The following is a 20073-nucleotide window of genomic DNA, read 5'->3' on the forward strand; positions in this document are numbered from 1 at the left end:
GAAGGTGGAAGGAAGGAAGGGAGGAAGGGAAGGAAGGAAGGGGGGAGGGAGGGAAGGGAGGAAGGTGGAAGGAAGGAAGGAAGGAAGGAGGGAGGGAAGGAAAGGAAGAAGGAAGGAGGGAAGGAGGAAGGAAGGAAGGAGGGAAGGAAGAAAGGAGGGAAGGAAGGAAGGAAGGAGGGAAGGAAGGAAGGAAGGGAAGGGAGGAAGGGGAAGGAAGGGGAGAAGGAAGGGAGGGAGGGAGGGAGGGAGGGAGGATAGATGAAGGAGGGATGAACAGATAGATGGATGGAAGATTTGTCCACCTTCCTGGAGCACAGGGTTGATCGTGACCAGACCGTCCCCTGTTCTTGGCCCGCTAAGGCATGTGTGTACCACACCGAACAGGGGATCTGTCCCAGCCTTATTGCTACCATCCTAGACAAAAATCTATAATTCTCCTGAGAAGCGCGTTACTGAAGCTCAACATTTCAGGGGATAATTTATTAACTTCCTTCGCCCTTCATGGGAAGCAGGGTCATTTTCTGACTCAAATTTTTAATAATTCAGCTCCTGCGGGTTAAGAGGAGGAAGTCTGAATGCATGAAGCCACATTAGATGTTCAGACACACCCACGAACCTGCATCCGGTCCCCAGAGCCCCACCCATGCTCTGGCCCCACCCGCTGGAAATGGAATGCGCCCTAGAGAGAAAGTCAGAGAAAATGAAAAATTGTGTTTTCTGGGATTAGCAAGATAGCCTGTGATGTTTTTCTTTTTAAATTGTTTTCCTATTATTATTGTTGTTCCAATATTGCTTGTGGGGGAAAAAAATTACCTGCACTCTGAAAAATGAAATTTGGCAAATGCAAACGCAGTCTAGTAAGGAAGTTCTGCTTGCCTGTGGGTACAGAGACCCTGCTTTTAACGCAAGAACTCGCCTGGACGGCAGCGCGTGGAGACGGCATACACCGACCAGGACTGGGCCGCTCTGCTCCCCGTCTGCTGGGTTACTGCACTGCACCTCCCCCCCTACCCTGTGCAGTCGTCAGAGCTGAGCCGGCTCTGGGCACACTTCTGTTCTCAGTCCAGGGAGCGTGGGGGAGCCATCTCTTTCCCACTCACGGTCCCACCCACGGGAGCAGCTTCCGTCCCACGGCTCTCCCTCCCATCCTGCGTGTGTCCGCAGAACGTACCTGTGTTGCTCATTTTTAAGGTGATTCCCTCCCACCTTCCCCGCTGGGGGGCTGACCCTCCAGGTCCCCGCCAGGCGTCCTGCATCCTGCCAGCCCCCCGGTGAGCCGCCCTTGTCCTGCGGGGCAGGACTGTGCTAGCGGTTAGAAGAAGGAGGTTCTATCGATACACAGTCTGTCTCCCGTCCCCACTCTACCGTCAGGAGTCGAACAGCGCAAGTCCTCTCTGTCCTCCATGTGACCTTCCCAATAGACGGAAACTGAGTGTTCGGTTTTTGAGGCTGAACGCTCCCTTCAGCCATGCGTCACGTGATGTGCTCTGCAACTGTCTGTCTTCTGGTCATCCGAGTGGGGGGTAAGTGGGTTTGCCATCGTGAGTGTGTGAAACACAGTGTTCACTCTGGTGTGACTATGTATCCATGAGTGTGCTGTTGTCCACCCGTACGCCTGCAAACACCCTCTTCTTGCCCCGCCCTGTGTCTGTGGGCTCTCTCGCCGTCTCGTCATCTCTGGCCTTGTCCTGGCCATGGGTCCTGGGCGTGGTGGGCCAGGCAGGGGCACCCTGGTGACATCGGAGGGCTGCCTCACTGTGCGTTTACAAGGCCATCAGCTACGCTGTTGCAGAGTCACCTCTCCAAGTTCAGGGTCGTGTGCCTCGTACACGGGCGGAACCAAAGCATTGATGGACACACCGGTGTTTGGCGGTGGAGAAAGGTTCCTTTGATTGGCCGAGACGAGAAGAGAGAGGAGCAAGATCTCTCAAGCCCAACTCCCCCCAAAAGCAACAGGAGGGCGTTTTTACGCAGCTGAGGAGCAAGAGAGGGGGCGTGTCAGGGAACTGAGAGAGGGGTCTGATGCTTTGGTCACATTTTCTCCCACCAAGCGCCTTGGGACCCTGGCCTTGTGCCTCCTCCTGCTTGTGAGTGTATAATTGTGTCCCTACCAACTCTATTGTGAGAACGGGGGGGCGTGTGGGAAAAACCAGGATTCTGCAAAATAGCTCATTGTTGTGTGTCAGCGACGTTATCTTCCCAGCAACAAGCAGAAGGTAGACCCCTGCTGACCAGTGTTAATGTGGGTCACTGTGCGCCTCCCCACGAGACCGTCCTCTCCTCCCCAGCCAAGTGTGCGAGTCAGCATCGCTCCTGGAGCCGGCCGCCCAGGCCTGCCCGGCACACAAACACACCCTCTTCACCTCTGACTGTAAGCTACGTGACAAAGGCAGTGGAAACATTTAAAGTCCACGTGTGTGTCCTAATTAAGAATCCGATTACTTCTAGCTGCCAGAAACAAAACAGAACAGGGTGTTAACATCTCGGGGTTCGGCTGCAGCACTCCTAAGCCGATGAAGAGAGTGAGAGAAAGCGAGAGTGCCCCGCTGTTCTGCATCTGAACGTCTGACAGACGGGTTTGAAATAGAATGTAGAATTCCAGATTTTCTTATTAGAAACAAAATTCAAAACACATCACTTGTTTGAGCTGATGAAACAATCATATGAATTGTGTCCTTCCAGATCTGGAAGAAGATTTGGTGTTGAGTATTGATTGATACGTTCGTTTTTGGGGACTATTGCGTGTTGATACATGTGGTTTTCGATGGTATTGAGTATTGACATGTTCAGTTTTGGAGACTATTGAGTATTGGTGTGTTAGGTTTCGGAGGGTGACCCTGGTGTTCAACCCGATGAGTGTTCAAGGAATGTGTGCAAGAGGTTGTCCACACTACGTTGGTTTAGGGGTAGAACTGCGTTGAGATTTATGCTATTCACGAATTTGAGGAAAAGGGCTTATTTTCTTTGTCATCGCAGGTCAAGTGAAAAGCTACCGAATCAGCAAGATCCTATCACTTCCGGGTATTGGCGTTCTCATAGGAAAACCCAATCCAATAGGAAATGAGATTGTCTCAGTAAAACATTTTGTCAGGATTCTGTGCCTACATCTAGTCTTATCTTTTAAAAAATGTTATGTGTTTATTTTTAGAGAGAGGGGGAGGGAGGGAGAAAGAGAGGGAGAGAAACATTGATGCGAGAGAGAAACATCTATCCGCTGCCTCTCACGCGCCCCCTACTGGGGACCTGGCCTGCAACCCAGGCACGTGCCCTGACTGGGAATGGAACCGGCGACCTTTCAGTTTGAGGGATGATGGCCCACCCACTGAGCCACACGAGCCAGGGCTAGCTTATTTTTAAGTGCTAAAAAGTCCCTTCATGATAGATAAATTAAATTCTGGTTGGTGCATAAGAATACTGCTAGGGATTTCTAAACAGCTGCAGGACGATTTCCTGCTCAGACTACAATGGCTCTCGAAACCTTTACTTAATAACCTAGGTAGCAAGCCCTGGCTGGCGTAGCTCAGTGGATGGAGCACAGGCTGGGAACCAAAGTGTCCCAGGTTCGATTCCCAGCCAAGGTACATTCCTGGGTTGCAGGCCATAACCCCCAGCAACCGCACATTGATGTTTCTCTCTCTCTCTCTCTCTCTCTCTCTATCTCCCTCCCTTCGCTCTCTAAAAAATAAATAAATAAGTAAAATCTAATAAAAAAATTTTAAAAAGCTAGTCTAAAAAAATATTAAAAAAAAATAACCTAGGTTGTTTTGAGCTGACTTTTTCTTAATTCTCTAACCTAGTTAAGCCGGTGTTGAGTATTTGGAGTCTAATTTTTGTTCATTTGATAACCTGGACGATCAATCTTAATATTTAGATGTCAGGTATTAATTATTTGCCATCCTGTAGTTAAGCATCAAGCATCACCTTTATTTTGATTTGTAGCCATGTGATACAGTCTAAGAACATGTAGTCTTCGATAAAGAAGTATTTATGCATCGCATCATCTGTTTTTGAGGTCGTCGCCATTCTGTTTTGCCCTGACCTGGAGTAACCGTGCGTCGGGGTGCGGGGCTGCGGCGGAACATTCTGGGGCCTGTGTGCAGACAGAGGTGGCAGAACTCCATTTGCAATATGACCATCTGTCTCTCTGCACCCCGGGGAGCCCCAGTGGCCCTTGTCTCATTAGTAACTATAATTATGAATACATCAGTATTATGTGTCGAACTTACTATTAACTCCCTATATCACTTCCCTGGTCTCATACAGGATCCCAGTTCGAACTGTAAGTTACGTAATCCCAATAATTGGAAAAGAACTAAAGTTTTGGTTCCGCAGGCGGCGTGCCTGATTAAATCCCTAGATTGACTCCACCTTTACCATTGTCTCCAGATGTCACCTCCCACCCCCAGCCCCTGCTCTGATGCAAATGGGGTTCCCCACAGGGGACGAAGTCCCAGCACAGGGACAGGTGCGTCACCCCGTGAAGACAGTCCCGGGGTGCCCGGGAGCCTTGTTTGGGGAGCCCTAGAAGGAAGACAAGGCTCGAGTTAACACACCGTGGGCCGTGAACCAAAACAGACGAGAAAGGACTTGGGGCTGGAGAATGGCGCACGCGTGGCTTTGGCTCTCTGGGGGGGCGGGTCACAGGTGGGCCATGATGGGGAGAAAGCCCGACCATCCTTACCCTGCGCTGTGGGACCAAACTTGTTCAGTGGAGAAGCGCTAAGCTCCCACAAAGCTGTGAGCATAACGGAATATGAGATTCTCTCTAAAGGCTTGGCCATGGGGCAGGGAAGGCAGGGAATCGAGGAAAGAGCTCGTCACGCTTAAGGATGAGGAGAACATGCCTCGTCCCGTGATTCCTTGTCTCGGGTCCTGACTTCGACGGAAGAGGTGGAGTGGGCGTGTCTTGTTTCTTCATTCTGCTCACCCGGTTTCTCCTTCCTGTTGTCGCTTCCAGGAGCTGGTGGGGAGCAACCCTCCCCAGAGGAACTGGAAAGGGATCGCCATCGCGCTGCTGGTCATCCTGGTCATCTGCTCCCTCATCGTCACCTCGGTCATCCTGCTGACGCCAGGTACTTCCGTCTGTTCTCGGGGCAGCTCATCCCTGCCGAGGGTTTTTGGGGAGAGTGTCACTTTTCCTGCTGGTTGTTTAAGTAACTACGTATGACACAGTGTCCACTTCCCAGGTTCCAGTTCTCCGTGTGGCCCACAGGAAAGTGGTGTTGAGTGCTGTCAGCGAGCAAGGGCCACCTTCTAGTCCCTGGGTTTGTTAATACATGTAACTGCTGACCAGGGCGAAATGCTTCGATGAAAATTCACACCTACTTGTTCACGTTCGATGAGCTGAAAGCCAGCAGCCTGGCCATTCTAATCTTTGTACACACCGCACAGCATCCTGGGTATTGTATCAAGGACGCAGTGAGAAAATTATTAAAACAACATCACAGGAGTGTGGGCTAAGACTAACATACATATTAGATGCTCCTGATGAAATAAAAGAAGTGTAAACACAGTCAGAAAACCTAACAGGTACAAAAAGTGAAAATCGTGGTGTGTTTAAACCATCATCCCAAAACTTCAGTGGAAAGACGGTAACCTTCACCCTGAACCCAAGTAGGTACAGTCACCGCAGGAGAGGGCTGCTGTAGGCCAGCGTTTCTCATGAGTTTGGATGCCAACATCCGTCTCACCCACATCCTAGGAAGCTAAACCCAGTGCCACCTGTAGAAAGGGCCAGAAGGATTCATCCCGGGAGGGGAACGTCAGTTTCCCACCTACAAAGGCACGGGTGGCACACCTGTGTCCGTGGCGTAAGGGGGGGGGGGATGATCATTCCCACGGAGGCAGAGGAAGATTTGGCAGGGACACAGCAGCTTGTCCACGGGCGTCCGCAGCAGCCCCCTTCCCAGGAGCCAGGAAGCGGAAACAACCCAAGCGCCCTCGCCCGGGGAGCAGACGAACAGATGCGGCCTCCCCGCGCCCGGCTGTGGAAAGGGACGAAAGGCTGCTACACACCGCGACACGGCGGCCCTGGGCGGCGTTATGCCCTGTGGAAGGTGGTGGACATTTGGATTCCGAAAGAGGCCAATCCATAGGGGCAGAAGGCCGATTGGTGGTCACCAGCCCACAGAGGCTGCAGGCGGGGACCACAGAAGCGACCGCTAATAGGTGTGAGCTCCCCCCCTCCCTTTTTTTTTTTTTTTTTTTTTGCACATAATACTTTTAGAGAAGTTTCAGACTCCCAGCAACTCTGAGAGAGAGGACGATGCAGAGGTTCCCCACACGTGCCCCGCCCCCTCTCAGAGGCACAGCTTCCCCTGTCACCGACGTCCCCACCAGATGGCACGTCTTGTTACAATCCACGAGCCCACGCTGACATGCCAAAGGGGGCCTCTTGGGGAGTGATGATGAAAGCACTGTGGGCTCGGGTCGTGGGGGAGGGGCGCACACGTCCTCCCGAAACGTGAGTTTTACCTCTGTGACCCCGTGAGTGTAAGCAACGTGGAGAAAGTGGTAAGGAGAATTTAAAGGTGTGTGCGATGGTCACTCCTAGACCAAGGTGCCCCAGAAGCTGGCCTGGCGTTGGAACCGCCTCAGCGGCAATCTGAAAAAAGCGTGTGGCCGCACCCAGTGCCGGGTTGGTGAGGAAGCCGGGGTCGCCTGAGACATTTGGGTGCAGGATTCTGTACGCTGTGCGACACACCCGGCCGGTCGGGAAACTGTGGGCGCACCTGCTGAGAGGCACAGGACCGAGCCGCGAGGAAAGGGGGAGCATGGAGGCAAGCACGGGGAGGGGCAGAGCAGGCCGTGAAAGTCATCCAGCCGCTAACGAGGAACACTACAAGCAGAAACTCGGCTTTGCACACTCGTAACCATCCACCTCCCTGGGCCCCACCAGGGACGCGTCCTAGTTCGTGCCGCAGCTGCTGGGGATTTAGGTCAGCCGGGAACCCGGGCAGCCCCGAGTTTTCCGTGGCTAGGACGGTGGCCCGGGTCCCTCGGCACAGGAAGGGGTGCCCTTGTGCCTCTGCTATCCTCGGAACCCAGCCGCGCTCTCCGTGACAAAGTGACCGGTGCAGATAGGACTCTGTCATTGTCCCTGACTCACACGGGGACTTGGAAAAGGAGGAGGCATTAGGAAGTGTGGCGCAACCCACCCTCCCGAGTCCCCGGGAGCATCTGTGGCCTCTGGCTGTTGTCACTGTAAGGGAGAAGAGCTAGATGGCCACAGCTCCTTCCGTGGTGTCCCAGGGCGGCAGGGCTGGGTGGGATCATCTGGCCCAAGGGACGGGGCTGGGGACCACATCCGGGCCCCTTCCCCCCACGTGCCCAACTCCGCGTCACTTGGGGCTGTCGCTCTGTCTTCTCCACGGTCTGGGGGCCCATGTCAGCTGCCGTCTCCCAAGGGCAGCCCCTAGTCCCGGGAGTGTTTGGCATGCCGTCCGGGCCCTGCAGGAGCGGCCTTCCGCCCGCAGTGAACGGAGAATATAGTCGTCGTAAACTGCTATCTCTGGATGCCGACAGCCCGCTGTCAGGGCAACAATGAGCCAGAGCGGCGGGGCGGGGCGGCGGGGCTCCGGCGGACTCCCTCGGTTCCAGAAAAGGCCGGGAAGAGCGCCATTCCTTCATCTATTCTGTTGACACTCAAGGCGGCTCCGCCTTGGCACCGTAACCCTTCGGTTCTGCCGGGGTTTGCAGCTTCTGTTTCTTTGTCCAGGACGCTCTGCTCTGGGGCCGTGTCCCACGCACCGAGAGCTGTCCGCGTCCTCTCTCCTTTCTGGATAGAGCAGTGGCTGTGGTTCGGGATCCAAGATGCTGGGAGGCAGGGGAGAAAGTCGGGTCATCCCCGGTCCCGAGCGGCAGAGCCCCCTCCCGTAGCACAGTAGTGCCCGTCCATCTGACCAAATATTAACGGTCCCTGGTAGGGGCTGCACAGCCCGTGGAGCTCCGTGCTGGTGAACTGTGGGGAAGGAAGAGGCACAGGCCCCCCCAGGAGGGTGAGTGCGCGTCCCAAGGAGGATTGCACAGAGTGTCACCACCAGTCACATTGTGCCAATAATGGAATCATTGACCTTCGGACTAGGAGTGGACCTCAGGGCCGGAGTGGCCTCCATGGGGGCTGGAGGGCTGGAGTTCAGCCTGGAAGATGGATGGTCCTCAGAGTCACAACCCCTGGGTGCATCCACACCACCGTGGGTGCCTTCCCACCGCATCGGGCTCCACCCACCGGGGCTGGCTTCCGTTTTCCTTACAACGACTTGGAAAGCAAATTATCCCACTTCTTAAAACCTAGTCCTTCTGCAGGGCTACTACCCATTTCTCGTCTTGTGTTCCGGTTTATTGAGAAATTCAGATCATAGTATTTGCCTTCCCCTGGTCCCCAGAAATCTGTTCTGAGCACAGTGGCTTCTGTCTTTGGGTGGCAATGTTTCCGATTACCTGCGGGCCCACCTGTCCACGCTGGTGCGTGGCGTCATGCAGGGTTGTGCCGCCGGTGGGCCCCACGGCCATGGTTCTGAGCAACCACCACCTTGTCCCGAGGTTCCTTCTGAGTATCCCCCCTTACGCAAGAGTGATGTCACAAAGATCAAACTAAAAGTGTGCAAGGCCCTCTTTGCTGCGGACGGACGGTCCGATGAGGACGCGCCCTTTCCCGCATTCTCACACACTTCTCCCTTGCCGGTCGGGGCTCTTTCCTGGGGGTTTCTCTTTGTAATAACGCAGTCCGAGTTCCCTTTTTTGTTTTCAGAGAGGCGGCGGCGCGAGCCTCCGCCAGGCCCCAGGCAGCCCAGGCCCGCCGGGCCGGCTCCCGAGCGGGCATCCCGGGGAAAGGACTCTGCCGGGCCGTCCCCGGAGCCACAGTCCCTGGGGCGGGAGCTGGGGAAGCAGCAGGATGGTGGTTGCATGAGCCCGGCCCTGACGTTGGATTTTCCGTGGGTTTTCACGTTCGAGCTGGGCCAGGGTGTGCGATGGCAAACACTGGAACACCCTGGGCGGGTGTATCCGTGAAAGGCCTTGGACACTTGAACGTCACCCGGAAGGCAGGTTTGGGGTGAGGGCCGAGCAGAGGTCAGAGGCGATGATGATGGCTCCCTAACCTTTCGGGGAGCAGCCTGACGCAGAGGGTATTTCTATGCCACTGAAACGGCATTCCTGGTTGACTGAGAGGTCTCGTGTCTCTAACGGCACGGCTCACTCTCGGCTTATCTTTTTAAAAAACAATCAATTCAGTGGGACTCAATAGGCTTTATTGAGAGGACAAATCTGGCAAATTGGCAGTTACGGCTCGTCAGCCAGACGCTGCTGCGGGGCAGCTTCGGCTCCGCTCGCGAGGCCAGGCTCTGTCGAGTGCTCGAGCTCCTGCTGGAGTCAGAGCTGCGGCATGATGGGTTTTGTCGGGGCCGGGAGGGGGGGGGGCTCCATTATAATTACACGTGAGCGACTCCCCCCCTTAAGAGTGGTTGATGCCGGTTCATAGAGCGTGCTCTGCAGCAACACTCTCACGGGTTTATAAGCCGGCCGTTCCCTTGTAGGGCAACTCCAGGTCCACGGCGACGTGGAATGGGAGGGAGGCGCTTCCCGAGTAAACCCTGCCCCCTGATGCGTGGCCAGGCCCGAGGGTCGTGGTCGTGAGTGTCCCCCCCAAGAGTGGTGCGCTTGTTACAGCGATGGGCCCGCCCCGGCCAGTCCTGGTCTCCCAGGGTGCACGGTCGGCCTGCGGGGCGGGGCAGTGGCTCTTGGTGTCAGGCCTTCGGTGTGTCTGGCCGGATGTGCAAGGCTTGTCGCATCCATCATCACAGCGCAGCAGCATCCCTGCCCTGAACATGCTCCGCTCCCTGTTGATCCAGCCTCCTTTCCCGAAACCCCTGACAACGCCTGGTCTCGGTGCTGGCCTCCTGGTGTCGCCTTTGGCGCCGTGCCTGCGGTGGGCAACCCTACGATGTGTCACCTTCCTGGATGGGGTTCTTCTCCCAGTGACCTGGATGCAAGGCTCCCCCGTGTCCGTTTGAGCCCCCGCACCTCATTTCTTGTTAGCCGCATAATGTTCCGTTGTCTGGAGGAGCCACAGCTTATTTCTCCGCCACCCGCTGAAGGACGCCCGGGTGACTGCAAGGTCACAGTGAGCGTGAACAGAACTGCTGACCATCCGGGAGCAGGTTTTCGTGGGGACGTGAGGCTTCCCCTCCTCCGGGTGGAGACCAAGGAGCTGAACGTCTGGGTCCCGTGGGGAGAGTGGGTTCAGTGTCATATGGAACCGCAGAGCCGTCGTCCGCGGTGGCTGCACCGTGTGGCATCCCCACGGCCACGAGTGGGCCCTCCTGCTGCTCTACCTCCTCACCTGCCCTTGGTGGTGTCGGGGCCTGGAGTTTTGGCCGTTCTCACAGGTGTACGATGCCATCTCATTGTTTTAAGCTTATCTTTTTAAAACTCTGGAGCAAATGATTTTTGAAACGTGTATTACTATATATTATGTATACTATAGATGCATTTTTAACAAACACATGTATACATTATCGCTTGATGACGTTTCACACTGAACAGCCTCCTAGAGCCAGCTCCCTCATCAGCAAGCAGCAGGTAGTCGAGAGTAACCAACTTGCTGACCTAGGAGGGTAGTTTTACACTTTTTACATCTACAGTGTAAATGTAATCATATAGTATGCACACCTTCCCACCTGGTTCTATTGCTCAATATCATGTTTGTGGCTTTTGTTGTGTTTGATTTGATTCGATTTTTGATTTTTGAGAGAGAGAAACACCGATTTGTTGGCCCATGTATTTGTGCACTCATTGGTTGGTTCTTGCATGTGCCCTGACCGGGGATCAAACCGGCAACCTTGGCACACCCAGACGATGCTCTCACCGACTGAGCTGCCCGGCCGGGGCTTGTTGCTGTGTTCCAGATGGTACCGGTGCCCGGGTTCTAACCGGTGACGGACTGGGTCATTGTGAGGCCTTGCAGCACCCCTGTGAAAACCGCCAAGTGGTTTCACAGTGATTCGATGAGATTGTAGTATGACAAGCAACTCGCACCTTCTCTTGCCGAGAGAGACGGCTTGCCCGTTTCTTCTAGGTGTTGTCCCTCTGGTCTCCTTCCGATGTGAAATCGCCCCCCCCAGACCCAGCCTTGTCTCGGGCCCCCTGTGACCGACCAGTGTGGCCAGCTCGGCTGTCTGAGGAGGCACGGCTTGCCCGACAGGTCTCCGCCGGGGCTCCCCTGCCCCTCGGCACCCGCGGTTGTGCCTCCAGGCGTCGCGGCGTCTGCTCACACACACCTGCTGGCTGCTCCCGGGGTGAACGGCGTCCCCTCTGGTCATGAGACAGCTCCGTGTGTTTGCGGACCAAGGTCAGCTGGTGGGTGCTCACGGAGACCATGTACGTGCTGCTGATGGACAGATGGAAAGTGGACATTTTGTGTAACGGATCGTGACGATTTTGGAAATTCAGTCACCCCTTAAAGGGCGCTCGAGTGGCGTTGGCACTTGTGACACAGGCATTTGGGGTCTCGCACGCCCACCCGAGGTGCACTGGGGGAGAGTGGTCTCCCCCCACGTCTCTGTGGGGGGCACCATACCCCCTTGTCCACACAGCAAGGGCTACAGTCGTTTGGGGCGACAAAAGCAGCTGACCGGGGTGCTGGTGCCTCGTGAGGACCCATAGGCTGGTTTGGACACTAAGTTTGGGTGTGACTATGTACTTTTAGGGCCAGAACATGGCTTTATTCATACGTGCTGCCCCAGTGATGTATGTATAAACAGTAGGAAAGACAATAAATCAACAACCCAGGTCAAATAACATAATAATAATGTTCACAAACTCTCAGTTCCACAGCCGGGCCTGGATGCCACTCCTTCCCACCAGGTCTGATTCTGGTTTTTCCCGTGTGTTCCCGGTAATTCCTCGCACTGCACACAGATGCCTGTGTGCACGGAGCTGCCTGCCCAACACCTCTTAAACTGGCCGTGTTGGAGGGTTTAGTGACGGCCAGTAAAGTGGGCCCCTGATGGTGTATGCTTTTCAAGAGTCTTCTGGGACTTGGCCAGGGTGGCTCGGTGGGTTGGGCATCATCTTGCAAAGCCAGAGGTCGCTGGTTCGATTCCTGGCCGGGGCAGATGCCTGGCTTGTGGGTTCCGTCCCTGGCTGGGGGGGCACGCAAGAGGCAGCCAATCCGTGTTGCTCTCTCGCACGGATGTTTCTCTCCCTCCCTTCCCCTCTCCCTAAATATAATAAACACGAAAATTTTAGATGGAAAATCCCTTTAGAGCATTCCCAGTCTTAGATGCAAATGCACATTTCTGTCGTGGAGCCTGACACTGGCCAAAGCCAGAGACCAAACCGTGAAACTGTGTTACCACACGATTATCTGGGGAATTGGGGTCAAGCCGACTCTTGCTGCTTAACACCCACCCAGAGCTACGACGAGTCCGTTGTTATTCGGGCCCTGGCTGTCTCAGACCAACCAGCTTTCTTAGCCATTCTGTCCAGGGGCTGCAATCCCAGAAGCACCTTCGGCGATTCCACTCCGAGATGACTTATTCTCGTGTTGTTAGCTGATCCCACAGACATCGGCATCCATCCCCAACAACCAGCCACAGATTTTGACATAAAATGTTCCAACACGCCCTGCATCTGCCCAGGCAGCGGGAGCTGGCTCAACCGCCAGGCGTTACAGAGAGAAGCAGACACAACGAAGCACCCCCAATGTGAAGACGCGCCGACCCAGACCCCTTCCCTGCAGGGCGCACATGGCCCCTCACACCTCCCGCAGCACCGGGGGTCACCGTGCACAGCAGCACAGCCCAGAGCTGGGGGACAAGGACCCCAAGTCTCCCAGGACAGCAGGGTGCCTGCCTCTGCCTTCCGTCCGAGAGGGCAGGGTCATCATCGCCAGGCACCTGGGCGCACGCTCTGCACCCGAAACGGTGAAAATCGAGAGTCTCTCATTAACAACGTGACGGGCGGGGCTGGCTGGAGGCTCTGCCCGCGGCTTTAGTCCGTGAGGGCAGGCTCACGGGCAGGTGCACGGGTGGCCCTTCGCCCTTGGAAAGGAGCTGGGTGGGTGTCTGCCTTGCATGGGTGCAGCCTCGTCCGAGGCAGGTCTGAGAGCCCCCCAGGCATCCAGGTCGGGACGCCGGATGACAGCTGCCCAGTTTCTCGGGCCCCCCAGGCCCGTGCCGTTCACGAGTCACCTCCCCCCACCCGGGCAGGTGCGGGCTGAGCGCCATCAGGGCTCAGGCCAGGGGCTCGCTCCCGAGCACAGCGGTCCAGGGGACTTGGGGCAGCATCTGGCCCCCTGCCTGTGGACATCTGGGGTGCGGCTCCCCCTGAACAAGAACTAACCCCCCCCCCGCCATAGACAGCCAGGGACAAGGGGGTGGACGGAGAATAAACACCCAGGAAACACATCCATTGTGTCCTAACCCCCAGCAGCCCCGGGGCGGCCGGTGGTGGGCGTTGAACAGCTGCCGAGTGGACTGCACAGGGTGCGGTCGAGAGTCTTTCTGGACATTTGCTCCCTCCTCTTTCGACGCCCCCACCCCCACCACCGTTCCTCGGGCGGCTGCCCTCAGACCTAGAAGATGAGTTTGTGGGCGCACGGCGCGGGGGAGGGCGTGACTCGGGGCCTTTCGCAGAATCCCAGCCCCCGACCGTCCTTTTTGATGCTTCAATTAAAAAAAAAAAAAAAAAAAAAGGAGAGGTGTGGCTGGCTTGTTTGTTCAGCGTGTATCTGTGGAAATTACATTATCACCATCCGTCTCAGTTCTGAATGGCGACTGAGTGTTTGTGCCCCTCTTTTACCAGGGAATAAAAAGTGTAACTCTTTGCGCTGTTTTTTTTCCCAGCGGAAGACAACAGTCTGTCTCAGAAGAAGAAGGTCACGGTGGAGGATCTCTTCAGTGACGAGTTCAAAGTTCATGACCCCGAGGCGAAGTGGATCAGTGGTGAGTCCTGCCGGTCCCGCCCCCCCACCGCCTGGCCCCTTGGGCCAGCCTGGCCTTCCTGGCTGCCTCCCGTGGCCTCCCCGCCTCCCTCTGGCCACAGAAGCGGGTCCCCCAGCCACTGCGGCGATAATCTCGTTATCGCTCTGAGAAAACACGTGTCTGGTGAAATGGGGCTGCTCCTTCCTGAGAAATGAGTCCTTCCCTCTGGCCTCCTGGAGTCATCCTGTCTCCCACGGAGACGGGGGTGTTGCTAGGCAACCAGCCCTGGGAGAGACACAGCAGGGCGTGCCTTCCTTCCCTGGTCTCATGCTCCATGGTCCCCCGCACCCCAACCCCGCTGGGCTGAGGGGCCAAGGAAGGAGCTGAAAGGTGCTTCTAGGAGGCCAGATCACCCGGACAGGGCAGCCCCATCCGTCTCCTGCAATCTGGACGGCGTCTGTTTTTCTTGTTTAAGGGGTTTTTGAGGCAACAAAGCAGAGTGGACCTGGAGGCACAGGGGGTGTGGTCCTGAGGCAGGTTGTGGTACAGGGCCCCGGCCCGTGTCCTGTCCCTGGTCTGGGTCGGCTGTGGGCGTGGTCACCGTGCAGAGACACCAGCCACGGCACGGCCGGCCCTCCAGAGTGCTGCTGTCTCCAGGGATGACGTTCGTGTCTGGTCTGAGCCCCCGTGGGCACCCTTCGAAGTGCTTCCCGGGTCAGAGAATCCTGTCCAGAAACGCTCGAGATCTGGTTTGGGTCCTGGCTCGTGCAGGAGATGGAGCCCAGAGGGGCCCTGTGATGTCCCTGTGGTCGAGGGGCTGCGAGGCCGTCCCCGGCTTCCTGTTCCATTCTCGGCCGGCAGCTGCCCTGCCGCGGGACACACTGGCCTCGTGTCTTCACGCCGGGGCGCTGCTCCCGAAACGCCCCCAATGCTTCGTGCACGCACTCACGGTCTTAGACCAGCTCACCACTCCGTCGTCCTCCCCCCCCCCCCCCCCCGCCTTCCGAGTCGGCTCCTGACACCAGGGTGAGCTGACTCAAAACTGGGAGAGAGAGAGGGGGTTCTCGGAGAGCACGGGTTTTATCGAGGGAGACCAGAGGCGGGAGGGCCGAGGAGAGAGCCGAGGGCTCTGGGGTGTGACTGAGGAGGGGACTGTCCCTCTGATCCGAGGGAGACAGGGCATCTGTGTCCCGGGTGTCGCCTGCCCCCCCACACGGGCCAGAGGTGCCAGGGAAGGCTGCACTCATAGGAGTATGATGAGTGAGGTGGAGATGGGGGGCTTTGGAGACCATCCGAACCCTCCTTCATTCAGCTCCTCTTCACTGGGGACCCAGCACCGCAGGTTCCTGGGAGACGGGGAGGCCCACGAGGGTGGGGCAGAGGTAAGAAAAGGGGGGTGTTCGCCTGCACCTGTTGGGACGGAAGGTGTCGGAACGGTGCGTTGGCACGGTGAAAGCTTAGGCTTGTGCCGTAGGCGACATTTTTGTTACCTGCGTGTTACGTGTTTGTGAGAGCGGGTTAGGAGACGGAGTTGAACGTGGTTTACAAGGCAACGGAAACCACCTGGAACCCTGCCAACCGGGAGTAACCCGCATTCGGTGTGCGCACTCGCCTTCCGGGCGGTGTGATCTGTGAGCGCACTCGGGGCTGGGGTGGCGGGGGGCGGTGTCCACAGCCCGGGCCCCGAACTCGCTCCCAGGGGGCGCGGTGAACACGCCCACGGAGCATTTCGGCGTCTCCCGAGGGTCCCAGCGCACCCGTGCGCCCCAGCCTGGCCGGCCTTCGGGTGCTGCGAGTTCAGGCAGCAAGCAGGGACGGGTGACAGGTTTAAAAGCCGCCGTGACTGAGCGGGGAACGAGACGGGCCGGCCGTGCCAATGGGGAGGGGTGGGGGGAAGCCCAGTGAGGGGCGGCTTGGGGCCCTCAGCCTGGTTAACGGGACCGGCAACGCCATCCCCGAGGCGTCGGTTCTGCGACCAGGTAATGAGTTAGGGTAGGAGCCGGGAAAGGTAAATAAGCGGAAATGTTCTTAGAGTCTCAAAACTGGGCATGAGGCTCGGTGGGAGGTCAGAGCCCCTCGGAGAATCGTGGATGGTGGGCTCCTGGGCGTTCTCGCAGGGGGAGAGAGAGGGCAGGTCCTCGGGGCCCTGGGGGTCCTGAGGGTCCTGAGGGGTCTGGGGAGGCAGGGGAGGCCCCGGGAAAAAATGGCTTAGCATTTTGTAGCAGCGGATGAAGAATTCATCGAAGAGAACTTGCCCCTTGGTGGCCATACACCCCCCATGATCCCACGGCCCCGGGCATGCCTTGTCTGGATGCTCCAAGTCACACCTGGGCTGTGGACTCTCCCCAGCCACCCCAGCGTAAATACCAAACACCCTCTTCCTAATCCTGCCTCGGACGACAAGGTGGGAAGGTGCGTCCCGGACGGAGGTCTGTTTGTATAGGGACCGCTCTCTGCCTTGCACACACTGCACTGGCCGACGAGGAACCAGCCCGCTCTGTGTCCGTGGGGCAGGGGGCCCTCTGCACAGGGGGTCCGACGCCCCAGGCTCCAGTGACACCCCCGGGAGATCCCTGTTACCAAGGCAGCCTGGACCAAACCCTGGAGATGGTCTGATCAGCCTCCACGCACCCTTTGGGGAGCCCACTGTCTCCTCCCAGGGTCACTGGGGTGCAGGCAGACCAGATCAGCTCACCTGCTGGCTCCGGGCAGGAGACCCCGCGTGGGGGTGTGGGGCCCCGGGACCCGGGCCGTCTGTGTTTGTTTGTTGACGCTCGTTTCCGTGAATCCCGCCTCTCGTGAGCCAGGAGCCCTCTGTGTCCCTCCCACGAAACACCGGAGAGACCGTAAAACTGGAGACAGCCACGTCCTCTGAATGCAGGAGGACGGCAGCGGGCTGCTGGTCTTTCCTGGGAAAGCACACGTCGGGGCAGACTAAATGGGCGATGGGGCCGAGCGCTCAGAACCACTTGATCTCCGCGTCTGCTGTGTGCTCCTCCCCTTCGTGGCTCCGGCCCACCGGGTGGGGGTCTGCGTGGAGCTGGAGGGTTAGGTGCGGGGGCGTCGGGGTGTGACTCGGTGCCGTGTTTCCGCTGCCGTCTGAAGGCCACGTCTTGCACAGTCGAGACCACTGGGTGTTCGAATCGCAGAGAGGGAGAAGGCTCCCCGGGGCCGTTTCTGCAGCCCGCCGCCACTGGCCGCGGGGAGCTGCAGGGAGACGCCCGAGGGGACAGGTTTCGAAGAGTAAAAACATTCCCCGACGGCCCGGTGGGTCATCGGGCCACGCGGCGGGCATCATGGGAAGTCACGGCACCGAGCACACGCCTGTGACTGTCACCGTGCCGTACCAGAGCGCCCAGGAGGGGGACGGGGTGGAACATCACATTACACGTTGGTGTGAACCGCTGACGTGTTCCCCTCTCTCTCTTGGTGTAGTTCTCAGGACCCCCCGTGCTCAGGAGCAGGGGAGCCCCGGGGTCCCTCTGGCCCCAGGAGGCCAGCTGCGTCTCGGGCTGCTGTCCGCACTGCCCCCCCCCCACCGCCCCGCCCCGCTGCCACGGCACTCAGAGACAGAGGCTGCTTTGTCAGGCCCTGCCAGCTCTGCTCCGTCCCTGTCTCGGGGCACCGTCCACCCTCCCCGGGGTCTGAGCTCCAGTGCCCCCGGCTGATGTGCTCCCCACGTTTCCGGCCCGAGTGCCCGCAGGAGACGTCAGAAAGCCTTAATCCGCAGCAACCGTGTGTGACGGACAGCAGCCGCCACGCCCCCTCGGTGACTTCGTTTGAACCCGCACTAAACCCAGGGGGGTCGGCGCTTTGAGTCTTCGCCCTAGAGACGAGGCAACTCCGACTCCGAGGGATCCGTCGCTTTGCTGGGGGCCGCGGGACGGCTGCGGACACAGGCCTGTCCAGCCCTGTGGCGTCTCTGGGCCGCCCTGGAAGAAGAAGAGGTGTCTCGCGCCGCACATGAAATACATTGTGACACATGGTCACACACAGAAAAACCCCATAATGTTTCAAGTAAATTTATAATTTTGTGTTGGGCCGCATCCCCAGCCACCCTGGGCTGCACGCTGCCCACGGGGGCAGGTTGGACGCCCCATCCCCAGTGTCCCACCCCAGCTTCCCCGAGCCTGCCCCGTTTCCTCCGATCCTCGCCTCCCTGCTCCCTGGACCAGCCTTCCCGGGCGTGTCCCTGGGCCGGTCAGCGCCCTGGCTGGCCCGGAGCCTGCTCTTCCCTCTTCCTGCAAACGCGTTTACTCCACATTTCTCTGCATCGGTAGCCCGGATGCGGCCTTGATGGCCGACCCCAACCCCATTCTCCCCGGGGGTTCCCCCGGCAGAGTCAGGGCCTCGCTGCCCAGGCTGCGGCAGAACTCGGTGCCGCCGGCATCGGGGCGGCGGGCGGAGCCTCGGCTGCTAGTCCCAGCCTTGGGGACGCCTCTCGGAGCAGAGATGGTGGCCTGCCACGGGCCTCCCCCCCCTCCCCCTGACATCAGGCACTGCCCCAGCCCCCCTAACCGGCGGCAGGATGTGGGGGTCGTCTAGTGAAGGATCCGGGGTGTCCCACTGCCGCAGGCTCAGCAAGGCCCGTGCTCCCCGGGAAAGAGAGGCGTGTCCTGCACCTTGTCATCACTGTCCCTCCGGCAGGCGCCCCTCCGCCTCCCCGGGAAACACGAAGTCTGTCGTTGCTGGACCCAAGTCAGACCCAGACCGGGAGGGGAACCCCGTCCCTGCCTGCTTGTCTGCAGGACGGGGGGATGGGCTCCCGCATCCCCTCTTGGCCTGGAGAATGTCTGTACCCACTTCCCAATCCAGACTGGGGGGCCAGGCCCGACTGTAATTTTTGTCTGGAAGCTCAGATCTTCAACTAGCACCATCCATACGATTGTGTGGTGTTCATCGCGGGCACCGTGGAACCGTGCTGGGTGGACGTGGGGGACGGCCGTCTGGGCCCCCACAGAGAATTCGGGAAGCCCCCTCTCTGCTCACTTGTAACTGTGGCAAATCTCTCACAAAAGTGTCCTCCCAGGACTCCCTTTCCGGGGCCTTGGCTCAGTCTCCTTAGAGATTGGTCTCCAGCCTCGGCAGCTCAAGGGTCCCCCGTAGCCCCAGACAACACCACGTCTCCACGGGCCTTACCCCGCAGGACATCTTGCAGCCGCTGCATAAATGGCGTTGAGCATCGCCAGGCGCTGGAGCTCTGGTTTTCGGGGTGATTCGGGGTCCCGAGGAGACAGGAGTGGCGTTGGCACCGTGTGTGCAGAACGAGAGGTGTCGTGCCCGCGTCCACCTAGAGCTCACCCGTGTCTTTTCCCTCCCTCGGTGAGCCCTCCGCCCAGCGCCGTGCCCGGGGAAGGTGACTTACGTGCATGCGTGGGTTCCAGAAAGGACCAGGGGGAAAGCCAGCACAAATGTCAGGTGGAGACAGAGTGTCCCAACGACGGTGACAGAAGGGACGTCACAGAAGAGACGAGACCAGGTGCACGGTGAACGTTGACGTCATAGCAATTGCTCGTGTCCGGAGGGGCCGCCTGCTTCCCGCCTCCACCACCACAGCTCTCCTCCCGGCCCTCGCCCTGGTTCGCGTCCTCCCCGCCCACCTGTCCCCTGTCCGCTCACAGTCACACAGCAGTGGAGTGTGCCTGCGCCCCTGGGACACTCACAGCCGTCCTGGGGGGCTGGCGGTGCCCTCCTTTCCCAAACGGGGAAACTGAGGCTCGGGGAGGCAGCCCGTCTTCCCAGTCACAGGGCTGGTGTCATTGTAGCCGAGGAGACATGGCTCCGGGATTGTCCCTCGGAAACCCACGAGGGGGTCCCTACACCCCCCGACCCGGCGGCACACTTCAGAGCAGGAAGAACATCGCCTGGCTCTCCCTTCTGCCTCCCACCGGAGGCTTCGTGCTGCGGGTCGGCTGTGAAACCCCACAGGGGAGCGGCGGGGGGGTAGAGGCTCATTCCCGACCCGCCGGGAGATGAGATGTGGCCCGGAAATGGCCTTTGACCCGGCAGCTGAAATCCACCACCTCCCCGCTGCGTGGGCTTCCCCCCAGCCCCGGGCCCCAGTTTGCATGTGAACCTGAGGTTCCTTTAAGAGAGGGTGCACCCCTTCATCGCTGAGGTTGGTAGCATGCAGCCTGGAGCTCCGTGCGGC

General features: G+C 58.4%; 1 protein-coding gene across 1 annotated transcript in view; it reads left to right on the top strand.

Moving 5' to 3' along the window:
• LOC118496962 (dipeptidyl aminopeptidase-like protein 6) overlaps window positions 1-20073 on the top strand; it is a 233922-nt gene that overhangs the window by 192589 nt on the left and 21260 nt on the right. The window contains exons 2-3 of the mRNA XM_036010293.1: window positions 4958-5072; window positions 13845-13943. Of these exons, the coding sequence (XP_035866186.1) occupies window positions 4958-5072; window positions 13845-13943 (214 nt within the window). The remainder of the gene's footprint in view (window positions 1-4957; window positions 5073-13844; window positions 13944-20073) is intronic.

This window comes from Phyllostomus discolor, chromosome 10 (genome assembly GCF_004126475.2).
Source record: "Phyllostomus discolor isolate MPI-MPIP mPhyDis1 chromosome 10, mPhyDis1.pri.v3, whole genome shotgun sequence".
Classification (NCBI taxonomy): Eukaryota; Metazoa; Chordata; class Mammalia; order Chiroptera; family Phyllostomidae; genus Phyllostomus; species Phyllostomus discolor.